The 23,980-nt window shown below is 36.1% G+C and overlaps 1 protein-coding gene across 2 annotated transcripts in view; it reads left to right on the top strand.

The window, feature by feature from the left end:
* rsf1a (remodeling and spacing factor 1a) overlaps nucleotides 1-23,980 on the top strand; it is a 90,395-nt gene that overhangs the window by 42,675 nt on the left and 23,740 nt on the right. Inside the window, exons 4-10 of one of the 2 annotated variants that reach the window (XM_039744232.1) lie at nucleotides 529-734; nucleotides 1,119-1,276; nucleotides 7,830-9,559; nucleotides 9,648-9,878; nucleotides 11,017-11,121; nucleotides 11,221-11,300; nucleotides 12,491-12,545. In XM_039744232.1, coding sequence (XP_039600166.1) covers nucleotides 529-734; nucleotides 1,119-1,276; nucleotides 7,830-9,559; nucleotides 9,648-9,878; nucleotides 11,017-11,121; nucleotides 11,221-11,300; nucleotides 12,491-12,545 — 2,565 coding nt within the window. Of the gene's footprint in view, nucleotides 1-528; nucleotides 735-1,118; nucleotides 1,277-7,829; nucleotides 9,560-9,647; nucleotides 9,879-11,016; nucleotides 11,122-11,220; nucleotides 11,301-12,490; nucleotides 12,606-23,980 lie in introns of both variants that reach the window. The other variant, XM_039744231.1, reaches the window with a different exon arrangement.

Raw genomic sequence — 23,980 nt, 5'->3', positions numbered from 1 at the left:
TTTCTTTTTGTAACTTGACCGTTATAATATTTTTAAACTCGCTTAATCAGATTCATGGTCGCAAGTGGCCAGATCCAATGATGACGGCTCTAGGACCAAGGCAAGAAACAACCTTGGACCCAACTCGCATGCACATAGGGCCAGTTTAGAATCTCATGTTAAACTTTTCAGCATTTCTTTGGTTTATTTCAAGATCACTTACAAAAAAAGCATTTGAAAACATTGACTTTGCATTTCCTCACATTTTCTTGTATACTACATAGAAATACTAGAGTGTATTTTGTAATTGCATCTTCTATGTATTTTGTTAAATTTTAGCATCTTTATGGTAAATTTGCATTTTATTTTGGTTTGAAAATTTTTTTTTTAAATCTCCTTCATTTATATTAAATATATATTTTGAAAGTTTCAGAAAAATAAAAGAATGTCCTGAGACATTTTAGCTTTTGAATAATGTTTGTTTTATATGGTTGATTCTTGAGGAGCAATGAGCCTCACTCCCTCCTTTTTCACTTGTTATGGTTCTAGTTTCTTTGTGAATGTCAGTTTGATGAAAACTTGAAATTTAAAAATGTGATCAATGAGGAGGATCCTGATGCAATGCGACTACAGCCAATTGGGCGGGACAAAGATGGCTTGATGTATTGGTTCCAGCTTGACCAGGAGCATAATGTGCGTGTTTATGTAGAAGAGCAAGATGACCAAGATGGATCATCATGGAGATGTGTTGTCAGGTGTGTGGAAAAAGACTATCTTATAAAATGATTTTTTTTTCTTGCAGTCACTATCAAATCTGTGGATAACTTTTAGCTGCCACCTCATTTTCTGTCTTATAAATTTAAAGAAGCATTAATAGCATTAAGAAGTGTATATTGACACATAAACCAATGTAAGTTATTTTTATGTTCCATTCTTTCAAAAAATTTTAAACAATTTACTTTTTAATATGTCTTCTAAATTATAATCTGTTACTGTTTGCCATTGATAGTTTAAAAAGTGTGTGTATATATAATGAATTGTTGAGATGTACACTTTTTAAAAATGTTCTTATTGACTCATTTCTGATCACTAAATAAGTGGAAAGGTAATTTATACAGGAATCATTTTTTGTTTTTTAGAACCCGGAATGATTTAGCTGAGATTGTAGAACTTCTTAAAGCTCAGATTGACCCCGCCCTGCTTAAAAAATCAGAGCAACAGGAAGAATCATCTACCAGCCCTAATCATGAGAACCAAGAGATAAAAAATGAGGAAAAATTAACTACAAAATTAGAAGGTAATCTTTTGAATGTTATCATTTCACATTAATGTCTCAAACTCTGCTATTTGGACATTTTCTGCTTGGTAATTTATGATTTCAAGGAATGTTTAATTTGTTGTATGGTAAACCTATAGCCGTGTTTGTTGTTAGGTAGAATTTTTTGCATTTTAAAGGAACTCCCCTGAATTACTGTAGAAACATAATATAAGGACAGTACAATGAGTCTTTTTTAAACACTTTGCTGGGTCACAGGCTGCCACTGTTGCTGTTGATAATGATCGCTGTCAGTTCACCAAGGAAGACGACCACTCTGATGATCATAACAGATACGTAAAGGCGGATTACCCCCACCCCTTTGACGGTTGCGACATTAGAAAAGTTGAAAAACACTGTTGTAAAGCATGTTGCAGCTAGCTGTCCAGTTTATTAATACAAACCTTTCACCATGAGTTAGTTTCATGATATTTTAAGGTCTTTCACAATCTGTACTAATAAAAGGCAAAGCCCTCACTGACTCGCTCATCACTAATTCTCCAACTTCCTGTGTAGGTAGAAGGCTCAAATTTGGCAGGCTCATTCCTTACAGATTACTTAAAGTTAAGCAGGTTTCATTTCGAAATTCTACTCGTAACGGTCATAACTGAATTCTACTTACAAACATATGTCCATAGCCTGCACCTCGGTCGCCGTGTGAGGCGGCGTTGTATCCCCAATCCCCACGCCTCCCACGTAGTTAGCTGCCTGCCTATATTGCATCCCCCTTCCCCACGCCTCCCACGTAATTGGCTGCCTGCCCATATAAGGCTGTCTGTCGCTCCGGTCTCTTCATTCCCTTCTTTGCTTCGCCACGGTATTCATGTCTTCCTGCTGATAACTGTAGCCTTTTTATTTAATCCACGGCTTCTCTGCTGTTTTAATTGTACGTTTATTATGATTATAGTTATTGTGTAGGTATTTTAGACGTTTTACTGTTCAGGTACCCATTTCCTTTACCGTTCTAACCGTAACCACCATTAACATGTCTATCGAGGTGATCACCATCGATCAAAGAACTGTCACTTACTGAGTGGTTTCCATGCCCGGAGATGCCTCCTGCCTTTTCCATTCTCTGTGTTACATATTGCACGGCCATATCAGGCTCACTCTTGATATCCGGAGGAACATTGTGTCTTATGTATTGAATGACTGGGCCAGGTTCAATGTGTGGACTGATGACGGTACAGGAGATAATTATACTACTCAGGAGCACCAAGAGTGAAATGCTTAAGCCCTTCACCTATGCTTCTGTATGTGAGTTGATGGCTCCCGCTTAATTGTTCGGTTGTCGCTTTCAAGTGTACCGAAATGGCCAAATATTTTACACCTTTTGTAGAACCGCCAATGCCTCTTAAACATCTTAGATTCACAGGTGAAGATTTGAGTAGTGGACACTTTGATGTTTATGAATGTTTCAACTCCCAAAAGCTGGATGTGAAGTTATTGATGAAACCGGTTGTATGCTTACAACGCTTGACAGATGCCGAATGTCACTTCAACTCAACAAGTCCTGCAAATACTAACGTAATTGAAACAAACCATGAAACTCAAACCGATTATGACAGCAGTAATCCAAGCTGTGAGAAAACAGTAAAAAGGAGGAGTGTCAGACGTCGTGGTACATTTTCTGATGCAGCTAGACGGAAAAAACTTTGTGACGCTGCTGCCAAATACTCGCAGAAAAATCCATAAATTAATAGACACACTGTCGCTAAATACAAGCAGGCAAATCCACAACTTAATACCGGGAATGCCTGTTAAACATCTTAGATTCACGAGTACCGATTTGGGTAGTGAACACTTCGATGAATGAAACCTGTTATCTTTACAACAGTTGACAAACACGGAATGTAACTTGAACACAGCACGTCCTCCAAATATGAATCTGATTGAAAGAAATAATGATAATCAAATCCTTGATGACAGCAACACTCATAACAGTAACAAAACAATTACATTGACAATCATGTTACGTTATTATTAAAATGTTTCCTTTTCTTTTTTCATAACTTCTTAACACACTACTTCTCCCCTGCGAAGCGCGGGTATTTTGCTAGTTATAAATAAATGCTTTATGAAGTTTTCCCCCATTTTTTTAATACATTTAGATGAAATGTGGGAGATGTAAATAAATATGTACATACATACAATGATTTATTTTCTTTTGTAATTATTTTAAATCTGTTCAATATGATTTTGTGACCTCTCACATCGTGCTAAGTATCAGTTTGTTTGCAGTACCGATTTTATTTGCACAAATCTGAAAGAGATGCAGCGGGGCACTCTTCACTTAAGCACCAGCCTTGGGGCGTATCTTATATACGCTTAGCTAGCGAAAGAGAGAACTATTTAACGGATTTTGATTTATTTATTTTTTTGGAGCATAACTTGCCTCTGCTTAGCTAGCGATACCTTTTTGTTTGTTGATTTTTAAAGTTTGTCTGGTTTCACTACTACGTGGGCGGAGCCGTGGGGAACGGCTAGTAATGAATGAAGAAGAAATACTTAAATGTACATGTAACTTTAATAGGGGGTTGGGTTAGAAAAATACAGCTTGAGAAAACTGAAATGGTTTATTTGTGTAAACTTTGTGTGAATTGCTTGTTGTGAAAATATTAATCAACTTTATTTGTAAATGAGTCCAACACTGTTTTACACAATGCTACACAAAAAAGAAAATAATGAAACATTAAAAAATTAAACTGCAGAAGCATAAATATCAACAATCCTTATTCATCTTTATTCATACAGTGCTTAGGTAAACCACCTTGCATAGCTATTAGAGCAACTAGTCTTTTTAGAGAGGCCTCATTTGCCCATTCCTTCTTGCAAAATTGCTGATTAGTTATATATATATATACACACACACACACGCATATATAAACATATATATACATATCTACATATATACACACACAGCTATTTCGTATCAGTGCAATACGCTGCTTGTTAAAACAGATGACTCCCGCTCTTACGTGCAAGTCTGCATGGATATTATGAACTATCGTATTTGTTTTTAAATTTTAAATAGAAGGAATTTTTATTTAGTCGACAGAAATATCTTTGGTAGGAATGGTAAAAACAGACAGGAATATTATTCGTGAATAAATCAACTCAAACCTTAAACAACTTATAATATTTTGCTCTCCATAAAAATATATCATGTCTAAATTATACAAGTTAGAAATAAAGTAAACGTTAAAAGAACAAACATTCACATTTCTTTACTCTTATGTAATTTTATATAAAAAATAAACTTAGATTTTAAATATCCCAAAAGATTTTGCTCTCCATAAAAATATATCCTGTCAAAATTATACAAATTCAAATATGAACATGCTGCATAACAAAACCTAGAAATATAAATAAAATGTGTTCCTTTCAGCAATAACAAATCAAATCATTCAGTTGTCTTTGCTCATATGTCATTTTAGAGCTGGACGCCTGGCATCTTTTTGGCAACAAGTTCGCTTATGTTTGGTGTGAGGTTCTGTGTTGTGGAGATTCTCAGGATGGATTGCAGGTGCTCATCAGTGAGGCGACTCCTGTGTGCTGTTTTGTTAGTCTTTATCACTGAGAAGAGCTTCTCACACAGATATGTGCTACCAAACATGCACAAGGTTCGAGCCGCATGTAGACGGACTTTTTGTTCTTCAAAGTCACCAAAGCGCCGTGCAAACTCAGTGCGCTCAGTTTATCAGCAAAGTGCGATTTGGGAACACCGTAGTGACGACTTGGTTTAACATTACTTGGCAACAGGGAAAGTGGGGCAATTGCACTGGTGCATTTGTGTCTCCCATAAAAGCAGCTTCACTTGAAATCACTTTGTGATTGTGCACGGGTAAAACGTCCGCTGAAGTGTCAGATTCTTATTTAATTATCTGCTTTCTGTATCTTCTGCATTGCATTCAGGTTACCCTGATGTTTTGTCTCATAGTGCCGTCTTAGATTAAATTCTGTAATTACAGCCACATTAGCTCCACAAATGAGACACACGGGTTCAGTAAACATATACTCAGCCTCCCATCGGTTTTAAAGGCTCTATTTTCAGAATCAACTTTTCTCTTCAGCATCGTGTGAGCTAGCTTCGCAATAACTTGCAGCATCATAAGGTAGACTTGATTAACGGTAAGTGTTGCAAGGCAGCTGAAGCGCTGCATTATGGGATCTGTAGTTTATTGTGTTACCAGCGCTTCATATACCCGGCTTTAATAACAATAATACAGTATATAAAATGATCTCGGGGCGGATATAATTACACGGGCGGATGTGGCCCGCCCTTGAGTTTGACACATATGGACTAAATAGAACTTGAAAAGATATATTTTTCAAATGTGATCGCAATTCAGATAGAGTTGACGCGCACTACAGCCTGCATGCCTCAATAAGTCATCCTCCCTCGCTCTTACTTTTTACCGCTCATCTAATGAATACACTGAGTATGGCTTTACCAAAACAATCATTGATGGCTAATAAAGTATCCATTATTCGAGTATGTAGATCGGGATATATATATATATACATATATATATACCCGCATCGCAGCGAGAAGTAGTGTGTTAAAAAGCTAGAAAAGAAAAGGGAACATTTTAAAAATAACGTAACATGACTGTCAATATACAGTATTTGTTTTGTGAGTGTTACTGAGTGTTGCTGTCATCAAGGATTTGATTATCATTATTTCTTTCAATCAGGTTCGTATTTGTAGGATGTGTTGTGTTCAAGTTACATTCCGTGTTTGTCAATCGCTGTAAAGATGACAGGTTTCATTCATCGATTTGCTTCTTACTGCATCAATAAACAGCTCGTCTTCTTCTTTATCTGAGACCTGACACACTGCATGCACGGGTTTTTTACACTGTCTTCCTTTAGCGGACATTGACTTTTTCCAACGTGTGCTTTGTTTTGGATTTATGAATATGCTTGTATGTATCAGACGCTTCATATTTTTGCTGCCTTTTCAATTGTGTAATTCGGTTTTGTTCAGCTCTTTGGAACTGTTGCTTTTATCTGTGCACTGCGCCAGTTCACGTGAGCTCGGTGTACATGCATCGAAGGTTCCCAGCTGTGCTGGTGCCATCTTGTGCTATGTCCATGGCTGTATTTAATGTTACCTTAGTCCTGGCACTTAAAACTTTCTCTCGCAGTTTCGCTGAGTTTGTGTCAAACACCACCCTGACCATCTCATCTTCCTCTCCATAAGCACAGTCCTTCACCCGTGAATATTTACCCGTGGCAGTTTGCTATTGGATTGCCGCTGACGGACGGCCTTATATGGGCAGGCACTAAATTACAAACGCCAGCGGCAGCCTGTCTATGAACTTAATTTAAAGTGTAGGTTTACATGTGCTTTGTTTCCAAGTAGCAGAACTCATGAATATGGTTGTATATGTCACTGCCGCTTCTTATTGTTTCGCTGCCTTCTCAATTATATAATGCATGTTTTCTTCAGCGCTTTTTTGAGGTCTTCCTGGTTTTCTATGTACTGCGTGATTACGTGGGAGGCGTGATGATGTCACACGAAACTCCGCCCCCACGGCGTTGAAGCTCATCTCCATTACAGTAAATGGAGAAAAACTGCTTCCAGTTATGACCATTACGCGAGGAATTTCGATATAAAACCTGCCCAACTTTTGTAAGGAAGCTGTAAGGAATGAACCTGCCAAATTTCAGCCTTCCACCCACACGGGAAGTTGGAGAATTAGTGATGAGTCAGTGAGTGAGTGAGGGCTTTGCCTTTTATTAGTATAGATTATAGCTAGATTACATGTGACATTTTATTGCTAACTGCGGTGGGTTGGCACTCTGACCGGGATTGGTTCCTGCCTTGTGCCCTGTGTTGGCTGGGATTGGCTCCAGCAGACCCCTGTGACCCTGTGTTCGGATTCAGCGGGTTGAAAATTGGATGGATGGATGGATGGATTTTATTGCTTACGATTTGAATATTTTTGTGATTATGACTGTTTTACTTCCTCCATTTTTTGTTTATGTTGGAATTATTCAGTCAGTCATTGTCATTTTTGGGAGAAAAACAGTCTCTTAAAATTAACTCAAAACCTTATCAACTCTTATCTCTTTAGTTTCAGTTTTGACATTTTAAAGTTCTTTTTTTTTTTTTAAATTAGATAGCAACTGGGAAAACAGGGGTTTAAAAAAATGGCACATGTATTTAGGACTTTGAAAGAGAGGTTTTTGTGAAGCTGGAGTTCAATCTGAAGTTTGAGGTTTGAGTTTTTTAAAGTTCAAAATTTTTCAAATACGTTAGTCATAGTAGGCAAATTCTGATTAAAAGAAACCTTGATCACATTGTATGCTTTTGGGAAAACTACCTTGATTTACCTTTTAAAGTAGATTAAATTGTGAAAAATAAACTTCAGTAGTAATGTATCTTGCATATATTAAAGAGAATTCATACTGTATACTGTATTAATTTTGTAAATATGGAGAAACTTGTGTGCTGGCCACAATAATAACTATGCAGCTCTTATTCTGCATATATATTTTTTAATTTACTAGTGTTTATACTTTTTAGGAGATTCTTGTGATGTTAAAGTTGAGAATGTTAAGAAAGAGGCAAAGGAAACAGAAAGCAAACCACCCGTTCTGAATACCAGCACATTTAATGAAGTGGGAAAAGCTGAAATCAAAGAGGAACATCTAAAAAAGTGTGAAGACATTTCAAATGAAGATACCAAGACAATACTTAAGGATCATGGAAAATCCATTGTAGATGATAACCTCAAAACTTTAAATACAGCAATGAAACAAGATCCTAAAGCCCCAGATGGTACAAAATCCTCTGCTATAAGTTCTACGTCCTCATTACCTGAGAAGTCCGACATCTCAATTAAAATTGATCCACCAGAGGAGATCAAAGAAAAATCCACAGAAGAGGTGGAGAGAGCCCTTAAAAATGATCAGCAAGCCAAAATTCCATTAAAGAAGCGAGAACTAAAACTGACTGAAGATTTTGATAATGGTGGAAAAGTTGTTCGAAATGTGCCTGTTACACCCACAAAAGAGTTGCTGAAAGATGAAGGAAAATCGGAGGAAGAAACTGGCCAGCAGACATCATTATCTCTTGCAGGGTTAGAGAAAAAAGATGGAAAAGATCTTCTTAACGGTGAAGTCACCACAGTGAAAGAACATAGTAACCACAGAATTCGAGATGAATCTATGAACACTGCAGTATCTCCAAAGGTTAAGGAACATAAAGAACAAGAGCTTAGTAAGTTAGTCCCAAAGGATGAAAATACTGTTATGGAGAAAAATGGGCAAGAAGCATCTGGTCAGAAAACATTTGTAGAAGCACACAGAAGTCAAGAGACAAGTGTTATCAAGAGCAACTGTTCAAAGCTGGAAAAAAGTGCTGAGCCTAAAGTAGAAAGGGATCTTGGAAAGAAAGCTGATAGTGCTGCTGTCGGAAACTCATCTCTGCAGAAAGAAAGTGAGGAGCAGTTCAAGGTCATCACATGTTCTTCAGCTAAGTCAGATTCGGTGGAACAGCCAAAGATTGCTCAGGAAGAAAAAAATGAAACTGTTAATGTAGATTCAAGAATAGATATTCACGAATCTAAGAAAGACATGTTAGGCCATGCAAATACTAATGCCCCAGAAAAAATAACAAATGCGGATAGCGAGAAAGAGCTTAAAAAGTCTAAGGAGGCAGGAGTAACAGAAGTCATTGTTATTAATGATACAGTATCTGACACTTCAGAGGGAAAAAATGATGGTGGCAGGTTGGAAAAAGAATCTAGTAAGGTGCAAAAAGGTACACCTGACTCTTCACAGTCAAAAAAAAGTCAGAAAAGAGTAGCCCGACTCACACGGCAGACTGCCAAGGCTGGTGCAGAGGTTTTGGCAGGAGAAGCTGAAGGACCTAAAAAGGATGAAAGTACCAAAGATGCTGAAGATTCTAACAGTAATGAAGTATCATCAGAGATCCAAAAGGAAGGTATCAGGCTAAAGATCAAAATACCAGCCAACAAAAGGAAGCCTAATGATCAGAAAGAGGAAAAGAAACAGGAAGTAAAAACAGAATTACCAGATGTGAGGTCTCTGAGGCGATCACCTAGAATATGTAGACCTACACCAAAGGTAGCAGAAATTCGTGAAAAGAAAGTGGAAAAAAAACAAGCATCAATGAAAGATCAAGAAGATGAGGAAGAAGATGAAGAACAGGAGGATGAAGCTAAGGCTTCTTCACGGAAAAAAGAAAGAGAAGCAAAAAAAGTGGACCAAGAAGCACAATCTAAAGCAAAGGTAGTTTAAATTTTAATATAGTGCATTTAGAAAAATGTGTGGCTCTCCCTAAGCCTTATTTTACTACATTCCTACCTCCATATTCTAGGGTAGGTCCCGTCGTCTCCGGCGTCCTAGGTGGACTGGATATCGCTGGCAGAGTCGGAAAGCACAAGGCTCAAGTGACGAGGAAGAGGAAAGTGAAGAAGATGATAGTGATGAAGATTACAAAGTTGAGAAGGATAAGGATAGAGACAAAGATGATTCTGCTGATGAAGAGGAAGAAACGCCAAATGATGATCCTTGCAAGCATTGCGGTCTCTCTAATCACCCAGAACTGGTAAATCAAAACTTACATTGGTTTTTTTTATCTCTTAGTGTGTAGCCAATATAGCTATCAAATTAGCCAAAAATTAAGATCTGAACATTCATAATAAAAATAAGTGTACATTTAAATATGTTTAAATATTAAAAAGATCTGATTACAAATGTGAATTTGTATTATGTGCTGTTTGTTGTATTAATATTTTTACTTATTTGTTTATGGTATTATTTGCATTTGACTCCAGCAACCTTCCATTTCCCCTACAATGTAAAATAAGATTTGATTAATGTTGTTTCCCTTCTGAATCTTAATCATAACTTTATTCATAAAGCACCTTTAATACATAAAAAGGCAGCACAAAGTGCATTCCATAAATTGTAAAAAATATAGTAATAAGTGAACAAATTAGGCATTGTATAAACATGCACAAGTATGTAAAGCTATGTGCTGCAAATTTCTATTAAAAAGAGAAAGTGGTTTATAGCATGTGGAATAACAGGATGCTGAAATTGAAGCAAATGACAATTCCTTGAAATTTTAAATGACAGTTTTCCGTATTCAAATAGTGACATTCATTCTATCCACTCATATGGCCCTAGTTGCAAGTACCTTCCAAAATGTTTAAAACAATGAACAGACTGGAAAGGTGATGGAATTTGGTAATTTTATGTCGTTGAGAGTGAAAATCCATGCTTTGATATCAATTTAAAAACACTTTCCTAAATACAACAAAGATTGCAAATACTTTTTTCTAAATTCTACAGACACAATAGTATCAGATTCACCATTTGCCTAAAATCATTTTGCATAGTATGTACTTAGCTTTTGTAACTATGTAGCATTTTTTTTGTTTTAAAATGCAGGATCTAAAAAAAAAAAAAAAACCTTCAACATTGGGTAAAAATAAAGACTGAGATTATATGTGGCTTGATCTAAAAATTAATAAATGTTGTTTACTTGAAGAACAGAGCAAGGAAGATAGATGTGTTTTACTGCTCATTGGTTATGAATTCATTTGCTAATTTTTTAGTTGTACAGTGTACTATTCTGATGATCCCAGCAAAGCGTAATTAACAAACTTTTAAATCACAATTAAGTTTTTTAAATTGTTAATCCTGTAATTTTAAATTGAGCTTCTCCCCTTTCCTTTTAGATTCTACTCTGTGATTCCTGTGATAGTGGTTACCATACTGCATGCTTACGACCACCTCTGATGATTATTCCAGATGGAGAATGGTTTTGTCCACCTTGTCAACATGTAATTACCACTATTTTTACATTTTACATATCCATAATTTGTTAAAATTGTTGGTCTTATTGAGCCTTTCACACTTCTTTAAACTTTTTTACTTTTAAGAAACTTCTGTGTGAGAAACTGGAGCAGCAGCTACAAAACTTAGATATTGTTCTGAAGAAGAAAGAACGAGCAGAGCGGAGGTAAATGTATAATGACAATGCTGCGTGCTTAAGATACAAAAGGTACACTAGGTAAAATTCCTAAAAGCTTTATATTAGTTAAATGCTGATTCATGGTATTTAGTTTTTTCATAAGGGTGCCGTACTTGACTCCCGTCATGTACAGTATTTTTGTGTGTGACTCATATCTTTCCTTATTATCCAAAATGTTTTCTTAATCTTAAATTAAGCTAGAAGTGTAAATTTAGACAAGATGATTGATGAGCAGAAAGGTACCTATAAAATTGTCTGGAAATAGTTATTGGTACCAGGAGATGGCATTTGAAATCTTCAGCAGGCATATGAATTCAAAATAAACCAATGTAGAAGTAAAGGTTATCATTTATAGCCCATTTTCTTGCCAGCCAGGTCAGTGTTCTAACTACAAATTAAAAGCATATAAGCGTACAGTTCCAAGCTGTGCTAGGAACAAAAAATTTCAAAGGGTCAATACTTTTTGCATATATTAGACTACAAAATTTCACTGGGATAATGCTATTCATTTAATAGCTGTGGAAATCAGGTATTTAAAGTAATATTCTTCCAACTTTTGTAAAACTGAACGTTTTACTTGTGGTAATCAAACAGAATAGAAAACAATTGCACTTCTACCTGTAAATCTCCCTATACACCTATCGAACCGCTCTGTTATTGATGATGTTGGGTATAATTTTAATATGCACAACAGTCACACAGTATGGGTTATTATTTTTGATTAGAAATAAGTCAATTTATATGGTTGCAAATATTTTACTGCATTTTTGTCAGCCTTTTCTTTGACATTCCTTTTATTGAATTTTGGATGACAACCATCATTAGTAGTACTACTGCCTTATCCCTGCAATATGACGTGATATACATATGTATTTTCTGTTCAGCGGTGTTCATTGTAATAGCGAATAAAACCTTAAAGAAGGAAAAACATTTCCCTGAGACTCATTAGGTACTGCAGAAATTTAAAACTGGACATTGGTGTAGGAATGCACTGTCTTACCAACTACTTCACAGCCTTTTTCAGTATGCATCTAATCGTTTTGTGATTGGTTTACAGAGTGGAGCAGCTCAGCATTTTTCCCCAGACAGTCTTGCTGTGTCCACTCAAAAATGATGAAGGAAACTCTAGTGATGTTTCTATAAAACAATGCATTTTTTTTTCAATTTTGCTTTTACAGACGTGAACGCTTGGTGTACGTGGGTATCAGCGTTGAAAACATCATCCCACCTCCCGTAAGTAACACGGACTTGGATACTAATGGCCGTAAAGCTTTTAGCCCACACACACTCAAGGTCAGTACAGTTTTCCCCATCGTTTTTAGTCTTTTTTTTGTTTAAGAACAACTTCCTTGTTCAAGTACCAATGGGGAAGTAGCTTTGGATTTATGGGACTTGATTAGAAATGTATGGATTGCCTTTTATTCTGTTTCTTTTGTTCACTTAACATTCTGTTTCTCTATTCTTTATCCTTTATTTTTGTAGTCTTCCTATGCTCTATAAATGGGCATAAAAGAAAATTTAAAAGGAAAAGACAGATTTTGGTTAAAAAAAAATGTGGACTCAAGTTCTCACTCTTTCTAACTTGTACAGTTTTTTTAAAGAAATGGACAAAAATATTCTGCAAATAATTCTCAAAGGTTTCAAAAAGATATGCATGTTTTATATGGTATACCCAGAATGATTGCTGAACATTAGTTTGCATTTATACAGTTACCTGTCTAGTTAATTTTACCAGGGGCTATGTGTGTGGCATTTATTAAGGAATTTTGTTACTGTATTTATGAAACATTTCTTATAGCAAAACGATTGATTAATGAAGTTATGGAAAGTATTCTTCTGTTGGAGATTAACAGAGACATCAGATTTTGCAATACTTACCAAAGTGAATCTCTGAATATAATATTTTTCTCAAAAACACAATGTTCCACAGTCTAAAATAGATTACTTCTCCTTAATCTAAATTTCTGAATATACTGTATATTTAAACAGCTTCTCTAAGATATAGACATATTGGTACAAAAGAGATAATGTTAGTTAATACTTATATTACTGTGTATTGGTTGCAAACAGGTAAAACTCATACCCAGAACAAACAGATGAAATTACAAATTAAAAATACAAGTAAAACATAAAATATTTGCACATCTAGTATATCCATATGCACATTTTTAAATTTAAACTTCTCCTACTGTTATATTCTCAGGTTAAAATTAATACCTTTTGTAAGTCTTTCAGATAAATTATATTAACACCAAGTTCTGACTTTAAATAAACAAATTGAAATGGAAAAACTGCAGTAACTAAATTTCTTGATGCAGAACCACAAATACCTACACATAAAATAAAGAACACTTTGTGTTTTCTGGGATATCTGGACGAGCAGAAAATTAAAATCTAAAGGGGGAAGAAGGTACCATGATAGTAAACTGTAGTGTAATGTTGGTATACAGGGAATTTAATCTAATTTAATCGGTAATTCTTGTGCCATGCATTTCATTGCTTAGCTTCTCCATTAACTGAACTTCCGCAATACATGACCACTGGATCATTGTCAGATTTATAATGATAAATTATATGTTGAGTTTCCATCCATCCATCCATCCTCTTCTGCTTATCCGGGGTCGGGTCGTGGGGGTAGCAGCTTAAGCAGAGAGGCCCAGACTTCCCTCTCCCCGGCCACTTCTTCCAGCTCTTCCGGGAGAATCCCAAGGCATTCCCAGGCCAGCCGGGAGACATAGACCCTCCAGTGTGTCCTGGGTCTTCCCTGGGGCCTACTCCCAGTAGGACGAGCCCGGAACACCTCACCAGGGAGGCGTCCAGGAGGCATCCTGATCAGATGCCCGAGCCACCTCATCTGACTCCTCTCGATGCGGAGGAGCAGCGGCTTTACTCTGACCCCTCCCGGATGACTGAGCTTCTCACCCTATCTTTAAGGGAAAGCCCAGACACCCTGCGGATGAAACTCATTTCATCCACTTGTAATTTCGATCTCGTTCTTTCGGTCACTACCCATAGCTCATGACCATAGGTGAGGGTAGGAACGTAGATTGACTGGTAAATTGAGAGCTTTGCCTTACGGCTCCGCTCCTTTTTCACCACGACAGACCGATGCAGAGCCAGCATTACAGCAGATGCCGCACCGATCCGCCTGTCGATCTCACGGTCCATTCTTCCCTCACTCGTGAACAAGACCCCGAGATACTTGAACTCCTCCACTTGGGGCAGGATCTCACCCCCAACCCTGAGAGGGCACTCCACCCTTTTCCAGCTGAGGACCATGGTCTCGGATTTGGAGGTGCTAATTCTCATCCCTGTGGCTTCACACTCAGCTGCGAACTGCTCCAGAGAGAGCTGAAGATCACGGCCTGATGAAGCAAACGGGACAACATCATCTGCAAAAAGCAGTGACTCAATCCTGAGTCCACCAAACCTGACCCCTTCAACACCCTGGCTGCGCCTAGAAATTCTGTCCATAAAAGTTGTGAACAGAATCGGTGACAAAGGGCAGCCCTGGCGTAGTCCAACTCTCACTGGAAACGGGCTCGACTTACTGCCGGCAATGCGGACCAAGCTCTGACACCGGTTATACAGGGACCGAACAGCCCTTATCAGGGGGTCCGGTACCCCATACTCCCAGAGCACCCCCCACAGGATTCCCCGAGGGACACGGTCGAACTCCTTTTCCAAGTCCACAAAACACATGTAGACTGGTTGGGCAAACTCCATGCACCCTCCAGGATCCTGCTAAGGGTGTAGAGCTGGTCCACTGTTCCGCGACCAGGACGAAAATCACACTGTTCCTCCCGAATCCGAGGTTCGACTATCCGACGGACCCTCCTCTCCAGAACCCCCGAATAGACTTTTCCAGGGAGGCTGAGGAGTGTGATCCCTCTGTAGTTGGAACACACCCTCCAGTCCCCCTTTTTAAAGAGGGGGACCACCACCCCAGTCTGCCAATCCAGAGGCACTGTCCCCAATGTCCATGCGATGTTGCAGAGACGTGTCAACCAAGACAGTCCTTGTTGTTGATGTTATATGTTGAGTTTGAAACACTTAATTTTGTTAGAAAGCAACAGCCCCGATAGCCTAGCATAAAATGAGATCCTGTAAAGTGAATGAAATTACATTATTAGCATGCATTTGAAATGGGTTACTTCACTAATGGGGGGTATTGTTCATGCACATTGAAACTTGTACACATACCAAATAAAAATTTTTAATAATTAGTAAAAATAATTTGCATCTCACAAAATACCAGCCTGGGAGTGCATTTTTAGCCACACATTTGTTGACAACATGAAAAAGAAGTAAGAAACTTATTAGGCATTGTTTCCGGGGGGGGGCGGGGGTTGAGGGTAATGCAATGTATAGTTAAGAGAGTTTTTGATTTATTGGCAAAACATATTTATACTAGTTTTGCTGTTAAATGAGTTCTTAATTTAATGTAACAGTAATTTTAAATTTTAACATTTGACATGTTACTTTGTTTTTACAGAAAACAGTAAAAGCTAAAGGTACTTAATACCAGAAAGGCATATTTCATAAAAGATATTTTAGGAAGCCTTAAACTGGAGCATTCTTAAATGCTAATGGATTACTACTGAGATAGTTATGTAACAGTGGGTCAAATATAGAAGTATACTTTACGTAGGCCAGGACAGTTTCATGATAAACATCAAAAGCAATACAGATTCTAACACACTTCTTCTTTAGATGAGTAAGGAGATCAGAAATTACTGATAATGCACGGCCCATGATGCCTATAAGAAAAGTATTACTAGTACTGACTGTTGGGCATTTCAGGACACGTGAGCAACAGTTAAACACATTCAGGATGTTCACAGGCAGCTACAGAAGAATATTACTAATAACACCAAACAATACCCAAGACTTTCCGTTTTTTTATAAAGTGGTCAAAGAGAAGTGAATTATGTTAAGAACAGGAAGGAAGTATACAAAACATGAAATAGTAATGGGTCAATAATATGCCTGTAGCTAGAAAGAATCTAAAAATTCCTAAACCGTTTTGAGAATATAAAGTGCTAGTAGAATTTAAAAAAGCTGAAATCCAGGAAACTATTTATTCTATACTGTTTGTGCGACAATAGTTTTTTTTTTTTAAACAAAATCTTTACACAGTTGGAGAAAATCCTAAAAATTGGAATATTTATAATGCATCATAGACAAATTCATTTAAAGCAAAAAAGGCCAGCAATCCAGCATAGGTATTTTATGTTGAAATGGTCAAAATTAGTATAGACTGAACAGATACTATTTAACTATTGTGCTGAAGATTTATGAGGAAGTAACAAAATTATTACATCATATTGCAGCCTTTCCCTTCATTTTGATAAGGTGCTACATAAGAAGTTAGAATCATACTATAAAAATCATGGATTCAGAGTGTTTACATATTTGTTCTAAATGCAGAAAATGATATATAATAGTGTTATCTTTTGGATTAAAAGGCGCTGAAACTGCTTATCTACAAAGGTCATTAGCTTGTGCTACTTGGCGTCAAAATTTTAATAAATGATATGAAGATGTAACTGTGTTGGATAACAAATGAGATTAAATTAGGATAAAGATAATGTACATTTTATTTTAGAACACACAGTCAGGGTGCTACATAAAAGGGCCAGATCACTACTCTACAGTCAGTTAAACCTTTGCCCACGGGGTGAACAATAGGCATTGTTATCACAAGTTTCCCCAACCACCGTACCAATTGAATTATTACTTTTCCCTCGCGCTAAGCCACAGATTGTCACCTGAGTATTTCTCAAGGGTTATTAAGTGGGCACCTTCCTTTCTCTGTGTCACAGACACACTCCTCTCCGTACCCGAATTGACACTCTGTGCTCCATACCAGCTATCCCCATTGACTTGAGTAGTAACAGATCCCACTGGCTCCTGCATATGTTTCAAACAGAAAAAAAAAAGTATTGTGTATGTGCTGGAATAGGCACCAGAGTAACTGAAACCCTGCTTTGACTAAGCGGTTTGAGAAACATGGATAGATGGATGTGTTAAATTCTTGCATCATGTCATGGAAATAACAGAATATGTTTGTGTAGGAAATTATGTCCTGTCAGAGGAATATTTATCCTGAGTGTACTTTTACTTACTGGCTGGTTGAACGTCCACATAATACAAGTTGTGTAAAAGAGGTTTCCACAACAGCGCAAATGTATAAATAGTAATGTCACTGCATCCTATGGCTAAAGAAGCCACAGTGGGGCCTGCCCCTTAAGTTCTACAGCCAGACCATTCTCAAATACTGTCCTGAGAGTTATTCAGGCTTTACACTGTAAAACGGTTCATTAAATTTAACTCTGTCAGACTCTGGTGTAACCAGAATTGCATAGAATTCTGAGACCAAATTCATGCTCGGGGATGGGTTATTAAGCACCTACTGTATATGTACCAAATTCTAAAAATAAACATGGTTGTTGACTTGGCAGCAAACCCTTTCGACTCCTATTTTAATAGGTCTCTCATACGTCTGCTGTTCCTGTGCCTCAACAGCCACATTCATGTATTTAAATTTCTTCATCTCAAATGCTTCCTCTACATCTTCAAATAGGACTGCCTTTAAAATCCGTACTATATCAGAAGAAAATTGTATGTGGAATCTACAGCTTTTTACCAGTATCCTCAACAAACTTCCAAACTCATCCACCAAACCACTTAAAACTGCTAATACTAGTCTGAATTCTGCCAATTTGGAACTGCCTCTATCAAACAATTTCAATTATTTTATTGTTATTGACAACAGAAAGTGCATTTACCTTCCAATACCTGAGCAAGGCACCTAAGAACTTGGTTATGATGCCAGGTGTAGTCTGACCCTGAGTCAAACTAACATCATACCAAATTGTGTTGCAGTGTACCTATACTATTCCACAACCCGGACTCTTTAGTGATTTCTCCATTAAAGATGGAATAACCTCCTCTACAATATGGCAGTTCTCCTTAATCAACTCCCTGCACCCACCCCCCCGATTTTCCCCCATCCATGCCAACAATGAGTAAATCTTTACATTTTCTAGGTGTTGGTGTTAGCCATTTAAGGCAGTCACTTAGACATCAAACATCATGTGCAAGTGGCAGGTGTTTTTGTTCTCGTATTGTCCAAACATAAGGATTTAAATTTAAATTGTCAGTTTGACAGTTATTTGTTAAGTTGAATGTACTGAAAGAGTCCAGTAATCTAAAATCTGGTAAATCTACAGTTAAAAAGTTTGCATGATGATATTTTGAAGCTAAAAGCTTCCTGTGTGTGTGTATATATACTAATATACTATATACATTAAATAATCTGTGGGAAAATTTTACTTATTGTTTAAAAAAAAAAAAAATGAATTTTAGACTCTTAAACATGGATTGGCATGAATGAGTTTGAATTATTTCATCCTTACCAAGTTAAAGAAGTAAAGAATGTTGAATGCCAGCTATTACTTTAAAATCTGTTCTTCAACAAGAAAGGAGGCTAATTAGGGATACTTTTAATTACAGACTAGTAATAGAATTGTCATAGTGGTTTTCAGTGAAATGGACCCATGTATTATTCACGTTGATGAATAATTTATTAAAAATCTGTTCTTAGTGTGGATATCATACAAAGACTCGTACAGCATCAACTACCATTTAATGGATAAGTAAAATGCTTCCCTCATGTTTACATTTTTATTACTCTGCTTGTTAAGTATTCTCTTCATCCGGGTTGGTGGGAAATAAGCAGAATTATTTTTTCAACGGTTATATGTCAAAATTGAATGCCAGTTGAAAACCACATCCTTCTGGTGTAGTTTCAGATGGAACTGTAGCAGGCATATCTCTAATGTCAAGTTTTCTTCAAGACTGTGGTCCGTGAATTCAGACAGTTTAGCTGTTACCTATTGTTCTCCTTCATCCTGTCCTGTGTTCTTGTAGAAAACGAGGTGTCATTTATTCTTCTGAAAATTTTACATACGTTATAAACTAATGGCTAACTAAAGAGCAGCAATACTATTTGACCCACTTAACATTTGGCAATCCACCCATCTTCCAAACCCACTAATAAACCCACAGATAAAATCTCTTGTTATCAAACATCTGGTCTTGGACACTTGACAGCGTAGTTTTTAAAGGTAATATTTTTCTAAAGTACAAACACCGTTTTTTTTTTAAGTTCATTTTAGCATGACCTTTAACTATCACATCTCCATATTCAGATTTTCTATCAGACATAAGAGTATTCCAATATTGTATATAAAAAGAACTCCAGTCATGCATTGCACAGTATAAATTAAAAATGAACGAAGTAGGTCTTATAATTTTAGTTATACATATGGAATTTGATACATTGCAGTGTGTAAGAATCTGAAATGTACAAATCCTCTTTCTAATTAAGCTTCATATTATAAATGACAAATGATGAGGCAGGCAGACGCTATGTAGGTTGTTTTCCTAAGGAACAGCTATGTGAATTGGCACAAATACCAAAGTTCTTGCCACGAGTATTAGAAGCCCAGTGACTTATTTCGTATATAATTCCAGCAACATTTTTTTAAAGTCATTATAAAATCACCAAGCGGTACCTGAAGTTAACAATTCTGGAGAAAACCAATCAACTGATAAATTTAAATGTCTTTATTTACCCTGATGTGGTTCCCTTTATACGTGCACAGTTGTGCATGTGGTTTTATTAGAATGACTCATAGCAACTGTGCTTACAGGATATTTAATCATTTTGAATTCAAATATTTGAAAGTATACAGTATATCACCGTTCTAATTAAATCCTTAAATAGATTTCAGGTCATTTTTAGTGTTGGCTCATCGTTTCAAAAGTGTTAGTTTAATTGCGCCCATGGGTCTTCCGTGGATGTCATCAGTAATGATGTTCTTGACCAGTATGTTGGCTTTGAAATCTGTAAACGGCTTTCTTTCGAATAATACTAGCACAGTTAAGTAAGAGGGAAAAAAAGCAGCATTAGATGTCTGCACTACATACTTTTATTTAAATTGCTTATGGTAACTACAAAAGTGTATAGTTATTTGCTGCCACCCCAAAAAAAGTTTGTATTTCCAATAGTAATTAACAGTAGATTCCCAAAGCTGTGTTATACAAGAGCAGGAGAAATGTTCTCTCAACATAATGGGCTCACCCATTACAGTGCTTTTAGCACTTTTTTTATGTCATTGCAGTTCATTTTCACTGATCTTAAATGGTCTTTTAAAATGCATCACATGTGACATATGTGGTTATTTGAATGCTGGTCAATGTTTTACTTTGAGAAAAAGTTTCTAGTTTCTAGTGGGCAGTGGTTGGGTTGTGCCGTTACTTTTTAGATGGATTTCATTTTGGTTTTCTCATCTACACACTTTTTATCTTCTTTCTTACTTTACCTTCTTGATTATTAAACAGTGTATGTTCATATATAAAATGTATTTTTACAGGTATTTATTTTGGTTTAATATGCATTTCATGTTTTCATTGAATTTTCTGTTAATATTTTTGTTTCATTTTTAGCCATTAATGTTGTAAGTGTATTTTATTATGTTTCTCTTGTAATTTTGTTTTTTGTTTGAAAGCATGTGCATTTAAATCATCTTTTGAAATAGTACAAAATCAAATTTCTTACTCTTATTTATTTATTTTTAAGTTTTATGCCTGTATGGTTTACCACTATACTTTTTGTCCAAATAGCTACAAATTATAAATTGTTTTTCTTTTGTAGTTTTGTACCAATAACTTTTTTTTTTTTTTATTATTTTAATTTCTGAAAGCTTATAAGAAACTGCATAAATAGTCAAAAATTGGATACTGAAATGAAAATGTTATCCTCACTTTCCATAAACCAATATTCCTTGCTTCCTAACACATCCAAAATAAGCTTTCTAAAGCGCCAAAAGAAAAAATGTTAAATTTGATTCTCAGGACTCTAACTAAAAATGTACTGCTGATAGAGAGGCTCTATCTGTTCATTTTGTGTTCCAATCAGAGGAAGACACCCGGGATGTAGTCACAAATCTAAACTAAATAAAACATGTCTCTGTGGTTTGAATATTTAACTTCTAAATTATAAGAAATTTGACAAACCTAGAGGAGGCCATTCAGTCCATGAAGCTTATTTGTTTAGCTATTAACTAAGCTGTTTCAATATCTGATCTATCTCCAGATACTTCTCAAAGGTTGTCAAGGTTTCTGCTTTAACTACATGTCTCAATAGTTTCTTCCAGATTCCCACAACTATTCGTGTATAGAAGTGCGTCCTGTTTTGAGTCTTAAATGTACTTTACCTTAATTTCCATAAATTTGCCACTAATCAGTTGCAGTTATTCATGAGTTTAGACGAAATCAGTTCATGTTCTTTGTTGTCATGATTTCTGATTAAATTCCAAAAAAGTAAACAGTTTTTTTTATAATTTTTAAAACGTTCAGTTACTTCAGTGACTGATTTATCCTCCTATAGTCAAGCATTTATTTTCTTTCTGGCTTGTGCTGGTCTATTTCTCATTTGTTTTTCCTCCTAAATTACCTCACATAAAAGAGAACATGATATCTTTATTTGTGGTATGTTTTGTATTTATGTATACGTGACATAACTTTTATGCTTTTACTTTTTTTTTTTTTTGTTTTTTTCTTCAGTGTAGACCTTGAACCATACTCTCAACTTTACATAAATGCCAAATTTAAGTAATTATCCTCTGGTTCTCATATTTCAGAACAAATTTACTTGCTTTAGGTTGATAGTCTATTTGCCAAAAGCCAGCAGTGCACCTTTTTTTTTTTTTTTACTATAGATGCATAATATGGTGATGATTGCTCCCTGGTTCAAGATTTCTTAGGAAGGTCAAACTGACATCACCTTTTTAATATACTGTATATTGATTTTTGCATGTTTTTGGCTTCCAATCTAGTAGATGTGATTTAATGCGTCTGTTAAGGCTTTCTGCAGAGAAAGTATTTTACTATCTCATTGGTGCCTTTGAACACTCCAATCATATATGTGTAAGGATTAAAACCATGCATTGGTAAAGAACAACTGGATAAAAGCAAAGCCATATGTAAACTGTGCAACTCAGATTTTAAGTATTGTTGTAACACAACAAATATGAGAAATCATATATCCTGATGTCGCCCATAAACGTAATCTCAGTAAACATCCAAATGACTAGAGCCTAAACAGCCCATACTGGGGGTGGCGTTTAGCCCCAAGCTGTCATTCTCTTTGTTCCCAAAAAAAAAAAACAGAATCTATAGCAGTTTTTATGTGTAAAGATACAAGACCCTACACTATTGTTGAAAACAAGGGCTTTTGACAAATGATACGGGTTTTTCAACTGCATTATGCTATACCAAACAGAAAGCAAATGAGTAAAGAAGTTATTTTACCTAGGCTATATGAAGATCTTAAGCAAAGCATCGCTGTATTTTCTTAACTTGTGACTGTCAAATATGCAGAACAGCAGGTGTGACAATCAGATGTCACTACATTAAAAATGGTGTGGCAGATGTGTTGCAGACAAGCACAATGCATGCCAGTCACACTTGGAGCAACCTTGCTGGCTATATGCAGAGCTGCTGAGATGACTAGCTGCTGTTCCAAAAACCTTTCTAGCATTTCCAATGTGTTGTTCCATTACATGATTGCATCAATCACATGTTTGTGTGTTGGCAAGTCCAATAAACATTGGACTGCCGCAGTGGAAAAAGTTTGCAATGTGTTTTACCTGGCTGAGCAAATGGGCAATTATTGGAATTTTCAGAGCAGCCTGCGATTACCAAAGTGAGTGAGTGTGTGCACAAATCAGATGACATGAAGTATCTCAACAAGTTGCACCGTACAGATTATATTAGCAGCGTTTTTAGTCACGATGCTGGTTCTTTTTCTTTTAATGTTCCATTCATCCAGCGCCACTTTCAATAAGCATCAGCTGGAGATCGTCATTTTAAAATGCTTCCTTTTTGTTTTTGGGACTGATTAATGTGACAGCTACAAGTGAGCAACAGAAGATTTGTGTAACTTGTAGAATTATAGAAAGACACAAGTCTTCCCATTGTATCTTTTAATTTTAACTAATTCAAGATTATTTTAAATGTCCAATAGGAGAATAAGTTAGGCAAACAGTTTAATTGAAGGGTGTCTACATGGAGACTCATAACACAAATAGGTTATTTAAATAACATTTATTAGGGTATTAAGAAGCAATATTTGATTATTTTATAATTATTCACAAGATGGTAAAGTTGTTTTATAAAGTGGATGCCATTGTATTAAAACAAGGAGCACCCAATCAGGACTCTGCAGCAATACATATGTTAGTTAATTATGGTGAATTTTGATTGATTGTTGTGCTGAGCTTTTTTTTTTTTTTTAAGAACACTGATATTTTCCACATCTTTCAAATACTAATGTCATGAAGTTACTATGTAGACACCCTTCAAATAAAGTGTTATTCAGATTTGTCACATTATATTAATATTCTGTAAGCATGATTTAAGTAAACTCAAAAAAGCTATCACTTCAAGTATATCAGTGCATGCTAATTCAGTCAAGATACAATCAATATTGAATCGAATCAGGACAGAGGGGCCAATACCCAGCCCTAATGACTATACTGATGTATTCTGCAGTGCTACTGTATTTGTTAAGTACTTGCTGTCATCTGAATAATTTG

The sequence above is a fragment of the Polypterus senegalus genome, chromosome 2, assembly GCF_016835505.1.
Source record: "Polypterus senegalus isolate Bchr_013 chromosome 2, ASM1683550v1, whole genome shotgun sequence".
NCBI classification, from domain to species: Eukaryota; Metazoa; Chordata; class Cladistia; order Polypteriformes; family Polypteridae; genus Polypterus; species Polypterus senegalus.
The sequence above is the reverse complement of the archived record's forward strand: the minus strand, read 5'-3'. Positions and strand labels throughout refer to the sequence as shown.